The 6,876-nt window shown below is 42.8% G+C and overlaps 1 protein-coding gene across 1 annotated transcript; it reads right to left on the bottom strand.

Moving 5' to 3' along the window:
- Window positions 1-246: 246 nt before the first annotated feature.
- On the bottom strand, window positions 247-3,653 carry LOC107118478 (Bardet-Biedl syndrome 12 protein homolog). Its single transcript, XM_015420831.1, has 2 exons — window positions 2,050-3,653; window positions 247-264 (listed from the first exon to the last, which is right to left on the bottom strand). The coding sequence occupies exons 1-2, from the start codon at window positions 3,646-3,648 to the stop codon at window positions 247-249; spliced, it is 1,617 nt and encodes a 538-aa protein (XP_015276317.1). The 5' UTR covers window positions 3,649-3,653.
- Between the last annotated feature and the right edge of the window lie 3,223 nt (window positions 3,654-6,876).

Here is a 6,876-nt window from a genome sequence, read left to right as displayed (position 1 = left end):
CCAGGGGAGGCGTTCTCTGCCATCTGGAGAGCCATTTTAATTCTAAGTGATCTCCAGCCCTCACCTGGAGATTGGCAGCAATGGCTCCCCAGGAAGAAAAGTACAGTCTTTCTCTGCAGTGGAGACCAAAGCAGCTTACCTGGTTCTCCCAGATTACCGAGAAACTCCTTGGATTGGTTTGACCTGGGAACTGCAAGCGGCAAGTAGTGATGTTCTGCAGTTATCTCTTTTGAGTCTATCTTGTAATCATTTCTGGTTATCAGTCTGCCAGAAACAAATTAAGAGGAAAACTCATAAATGGACATTTTATATACATGGGGCTAGATCTCATTATTCTGTTCCATTAACAGCAAAACTTTCTTCCAGGCTTCTCGTACCAGTGAAAAAGCCACTTTGGGTATGTAAAAGGTTCTGCCATTAGTAGACTGGAACTGTAGAATCCAATCCAGTATCTTCTAATGTTTACAAAAGTTCTGCAAGGGAGATTAATGTGATTTTGTGGCTGAAAGAGAGTAACTTGACTGAGTACCCCTAGTGAGTTCATGACAGAAGCGATATCCAAATCTGGAACTTCCTGGTTTGTAGTTCAGTGTCGGCTACTATGCTTTATCAGCTTTCGCAAAAGATCCTTCCCACTGCTTTAGTTCATTTCAATGAAGCTTATGTCCAAAAGACCTTTTAAGTGGAACCAGTACTTGAATACATTTTCTCTTTAATGCTCAGAACTCAGCCTAGAAGATTTGAAAGAGGACTGATAAAAGCACAGAGTTAAAGGGCAAGGAGTAATAATTAAAAAAAAAAACACTCTGCCCAACCCAGTTGCTTAGGTTTTTAACCAATGGAGTGTCTAATGTCTAATCTCATTCATGTTTATAGAGACCTAACCCACTGATTTTATTTTTCAACTTTATACCCGAGTATTGTGGAATCAGGGCTTCAACTGAACCTCAGTCCCGTGAACAACCTATGTTGTATTTATTTCTATCACTGAATCTTTGGTTTCCCAGAATGCTCCAGGGCTCAGCTAGTGCTTTAGCCTTTGTGATACAGATTGGCCATACAAAACATTTGCCTTAATGGGTGTTTATTTATACCAAACTGGGTGGGAATGGGAGTCCTAGGAAAGGTTCCTGCACTCCTAATTTCCCCAACACCGACCATTAAGAACCTTAAGGAAATTTACAATAATCCTTAAAACAAAACTAACAAAGATAAGACTTGTTGATTTTTATAACAACAAAAACAAGCATAATAAAAAAAACTGGAGCCCTTCAGTATTTCAACCTGATGATAGCCAAAAAACAGTTAAAGGCATTTGAACATGTAGGGACATGAAATCAATGCAATTTACTGCAAACAATGCAACTTACTCTCATAAAGTGGATTATGGGGAAAATGGGCATTAAACTGAGATCAAGGAAATAAATCATTATGTGCTTGGATTTCAGTTTTTAGAACAGGACAGCAATATATTTGCTTGCAAGCATGTGCGTATTCTATAAATAAAACCATACTTAAGCGTACAAAATCTTATAAAAATACCAACTCGCTTGAGGCTTGTGATTTAAACAACTGATCTCTCTTAGGCCCTGTGATAATTTCAGCATCCGTTTGGAGAACTAAGAGCACTAAATCTAGAGCTCTGCGCCATGCCTCTATCTTAGCCATAACATTGTCATACACTTTTAAAGACTTTTCACATGTCCCTACATGTTCAAAGATTGCTACCCCCATCTTCTCCTTCCTAAACTCACCCATTAGGTAGTTGGAAGGTGAACTGTGCATTGCTGCTTTTCTGAGATGCTGCTGTATAAAAATGCTGGCTTCAAACTCAGATGTACTGTCTGCAGTGTTGCACATGATAGCACAAAGGTACTGGTGCCAACCACATGCCAAAGCATCAAGTACTAGAGGTTTATACTGTTCCGAAGACTTTGCAAGCCAGGAGGAACCGACATGAAAACCTTTTGTGGAACTTTTGACCTCTTTCCCCAGTTTCTCAAGGTAACTGAGACAGAGCAACTCAACAACACCACTTCCAGGAAAGACTGCATTATCAAGAAGAGCATGGTGCACACGATAAGCGCAAGTCCAAAAGTTATCTTCAATGGCTTGCATCTTGGAGAATACTGGACTGCTAAGCACCACTGTTACCAGGTGAATTCCTTTTGCTGTTATAACAATCGGAACTCTGCTGTCCAGTTCCATCCAACCTGACTCTCCCGTTCCCCAGAAGTTTAAATAAACATCCTTTCCAACACAATGTTCATTCACCTGAGCGAGGTAGGTCACTATTTCTGCTCCTGTAATATTGCTAAAAGCTTGCAACACAGCATGGGTTACCTGATTAATTATCAGTATGTGATGTAGGAAGCATTTTTCCTCTAAACTTTCACACGTGTTACCTTGCACCAAAAGTAAATCAATATGGTATTGATTCAGAATATCTAACACAGCGTCAGCCCACAAGCCTGAGCTATTTGCTTGATTATTCCCACTTTCTAAGATCATTCTCACATTTTGTGACCTGTTAAATCCCAAATGGCGATACGTATCTGTTAGGTCACCATCTACAAGAACAATATGAAGAGGTCTATCCTGAAGCTGCTTAGCAACAGCAGCTTTCTCTGGACATAACAACATGACATACCCAGGACAAACACAAGAATAACTTTCAGACATCCCTGGTAAACAACAAGTTACAATTTCTGAAATATTAAATTGAAAATGATGGGAGTCAGCTGTTTGAGAGTCAGTCTGCAACCAGCATCTAAGAACATCCTGTACCAGTTTCATTTCAGGCCCCTTTCCGTGGCTAAGAGACATTGCCACCTGTCCCAAATACCCGAGTTCATTCGTATGTTTTGCAGATCCATCCAAGTCATCTGTCAGCTGTTGTGAGTGAAATTCCTTTGCACTAGTGAAATATCTACTGTGAATGAATTTTGATCTTTTATTACAGTTTGATACATCCAAATGACTTCTGCAACCCATTAGAACACAAATGTCATCTTTTGGCTTAGCCTGTGAACACTCTGTGCTGCTGCCTTTAGCAAATAACCATGGATACTGAGAGCTTTCCCACTGCTGAATGATAGGGTCATTTAATTCTTTTTCTGACACATGGATTTCAAAACTGTCTTTGGATTCGATACCTGAAGTTTTAGTTTCAATCGTCTGCCTTCCAGTTGTGCCAAAACGGATGTTAATGAGGGCTTTGTTGTTGTATTTCATAGGAATATCATCTAGCTTTTGCTTCACATCCTGCATCGGTATTGTCAGGGACTGAACTTGCTCAATGCAAGAACTGAGACCTTCAGACATCAGAGTTACTATTATTGAAAGGGGAACACCCTGCTCAAGGCACTCAAGTACCGCACTGCTCCATGCACTAACAAGAAACAACAGGGTGGTTGTTCCAGTTTTATACTCCTTGTTCTGTGCTTGGATGGCGTCATTAAGAAGTTGTCCCACCGTATTATCTGAATCCAAGCTTTCAAGAAGTCTCACTGCAGAGCAAACCAACACACTGCCAGAAGTTCTTTTATCAACAATAAATTTGGATGATTTAATTGGCCCTAAAAAGGTCTTTGCAACAGATGCCAAAGAGGAAAGTTGCTGCAATCCCAAATGCCTCTTTCTGTTCATCTTTTCCAAAGCCAGGATCCCAAAACATCTGCAAACGAAAACACATACTTATTGTTTCTGCCTTTTATTGCCTTCTTCCTCTTACTTCATCCATTCCACACTTGAATTTATGAATGTCTTCAATAGGGATACAACAACTGGAAGCAGATGAAATTCCTTGAGCCTCACAAATAGAAGTTGTGTATGGAACACAGGTAACTAAAGTTAGAATTAGGGCAACTTGTTACTGGGCAGTTAGAACTAGATGGCTGAGGACTTTAGCAAGAAGGACTCTGGAGTTAAGACAGGAAAGAAGAAAGACACTGATTGATATTCAATTACCAGAGATGGGAACAGAAGTCCAACATCATCCAATAACCTTTATACGACAAAGTGATTCATGAGACACATTCCTAAACTCCCTGATTCTTCTGCTGCCAGATGTTGGCTCTCAAATTTAGAAGTGGTTAGGTCAGACCCCCATGGGCAGAGTCCATGGAGAGATTTCCCTTCTAGTGGAATGTTTCCTTGAGTTTCCACTTTCTTCTCGGGCAGAGAAGAGTAAAAAAGCTCTGTAGTCATAACTGTACCATTAACCTAATTTCTGTAAAACAGTTTCATGTATTTGAAGCAAAATTCCCATTAAACAATGTTTTCAGATATGAGAATATACAAAAACATACATAAATACATACGAGAAGAAAAAGGAGAAGTGTACAATGCCAAATGTTTTTGGCAACTTTCTTGGCAGTCACTTTTGATAATAACCTCCTCTTACTCAACTGAGTATCAGTATTTCCCACAAACAACTGAATCATCAAACAACTTTAATTGCTAGTGGCACCACTCTGTCTTAACTTCATATTAAAATAATAGAATGTCACCATTTGAATATCAGTGAAACTCCTCACATATCTCATATGAATAATATTTTCAGAAGCAAAGACTAAGATGGCTGCAAGATGCAACATCTGGCCCAGGTGATACTCGAACCAGTCCTTCTCTCTGGGTGGGAAGTAGCTAGTAATTCAGAAGCCCCGGGGAGAGAGAAATTTGGTTACAGCATCATCTCTTTAATAGAACAGTAAAACATCCTGAATTTGTAAAGTACACACTGTGACTCTTAAATGAGTCACTGCTGTTCACCACTCACTTTTCCTCAGTTACATATGAATGTATGCATGCCTATGTAAAAGCATATGGCGTACCCTGAAGAAAGGGGGCCAATGCACCCCAAAACAGAGACCAACGGGATCAAACTCAACGGTTCTGGGCTGCCTTTCTCAGCAACTGATTTCAGAGGGAGCCATTTTTCATGGAGAAGATACATCTGACTCTGCCGGAGTTGTGAGAGGTCATGCAGATGCCTGTGCATACTACCTATGGTGGTAGTCCCAGAGTTGCCCTTAAAACATTTAGATTTTAGTCCAGTAGCACGATAGAGATGAACAAGAGTTTCAAAGTATAAACTTTGGAAAGCCAAAGCTCAATCTTGCACTCTCGAAAGCATATACCCTGAAACACTTGTTGGTTTCTAAGAAGAGTTGGTTTTTATACTCTGCTTTTCACTGCCCCAAAGGAGTCTCTGAGCGGCTTACAATCTCCTTCCTCTCCCCACAACAGACACCCTGTGAGCAATGCTCCCTCTAAGCTGTGGAGTCTTGTGAGCAAAAATTCTACTTTGTGAGCTACTGGCATTAGCGTTGTGAGCCAGAGCTTCGGCTACTGCATAAACTAGTTTGCTCTGGAGCCATCCTTCTGCTATCCAGTTCCATCCAACCTGACTCTCCCGTTCCCCAGAAGTTTAAATAAACATCCTTTCCAACACAATGTTCATTCACCTGAGCGAGGTAGGTCACTATTTCTGCTCCTGTAATATTGCTAAAAGCTTGCAACACAGCATGGGTTACCTGATTAATTATCAGTATGTTATGTAGGAAGCATTTTTCCTCTAAACTTTCACACGTGTTACCTTGCACCAAAATTAAATCAATATGGTATTGATTCAGAATATCTAACACAGCGTCAGCCCACAAGCCTGAGCTATTTGCTTGATTATTCCCACTTTCTAAGATCATTCTCACATTTTGTGACCTGTTAAATCCCAAATGGCGATACGTATCTGTTAGGTCACCATCTACAAGAACAATATGAAGAGGTCTATCCTGAAGCTGCTTAACAACAGCAGCTTTCTCTGGACATAACAACATGACATACCCAGGACAAACACAAGAATAACTTTCAGACATCCCTGGTAAACAACAAGTTAAGTTACAACTCAGCTTAGAGGGAACACTGCCTGTGAGGGCTGTGGGGTGGGGCTGAGAGAGCTCTGAGAGAACTGTGACTGACTGCCACTGGGCTAAAATCTAACTGTTCTCTCCTGCCGGCCAACACGACTACCTTGTTAAAACACTGTGTGTGGGATAAGGAGAGAATGTTGGCATTACCCCCCCCTAGCCAACAAACTAGCACTATGATGCCCCAGATCAAATCGTTTTCATTTCTCAGCAGACCAATGCCCCCGAATGGGATCTGACCTTACCAGAAGAGCATTGCATTCATTTTTGGGGAAGGGGGGGACCTCGGGGTGGGTATCTTGGCTTTCTTCTTTGCAGGCGACGAGTGACTAGAAGCATACCTTACCCGCTTAGATGTTAGTTCCCCTTTGAAGGATAGCGGCTCCTGCGCCTCGGACCTCAGGAGCAACTGATCAGCCCTCCATTCCACTAATCGCCTTAATGAATGAACCCCCCGCACCCAGCTTCTCCCCACACTTCGGAAGCCACTCCCACCAGAAGCGCGCCAACATGAAGCCCACCCCCCGCTAAACTCCCCCTTCGCGGGTGGGCGGGGAGGAAGGGCACTTGGCTTCAACTCTTGACGATGCGCAGGCGCAGCAGCAGGGAACACGCCGCCTCGCAAGCGGCTGAGCGCAGCAGAGCGCGTGACGGCGATTGGAGGCCTCGGGAGGGGAGGCTGCCCTGCCAGACGCGATTGGAGGCGTGAGGTTGCAACGGCGGCGCCCTGCCGGGGAGGAAGCGACGTTGCAGCTGAGATCTGGGACTCACCTGCTTAACTGGCGGGCAGGGCGAGGAAACACGTTTCACCTCTGCTCTTTTGTTGTTGTTGTTGTTCAGTCGCACAGTCGAGTCCGACTCTTCGCGACCCCATGGACAATCTCCCGCCAGGCTCTCCTGTCTTCCGCCGTCCTCCGAAGTTGGCTCAATTTCATGTTCGTTGCATCGC

The sequence above is a fragment of the Gekko japonicus genome, unplaced genomic scaffold (assembly GCF_001447785.1).
Source record: "Gekko japonicus isolate JY-2015 unplaced genomic scaffold, Gekko_japonicus_V1.1 scaffold2110, whole genome shotgun sequence".
Lineage (NCBI taxonomy): Eukaryota > Metazoa > Chordata > Lepidosauria > Squamata > Gekkonidae > Gekko > Gekko japonicus.
This window is presented reverse-complemented; position numbering and strand designations above follow the sequence as displayed.

What these genes read in the sequence shown, in the direction of transcription:
- LOC107118478 (XM_015420831.1), bottom strand. Translation starts at nt 3,648, where the DNA reads ATGAACAGAAAGAGGCATTTGGGATTGCAGCAACTTTCCTCTTTGGCA.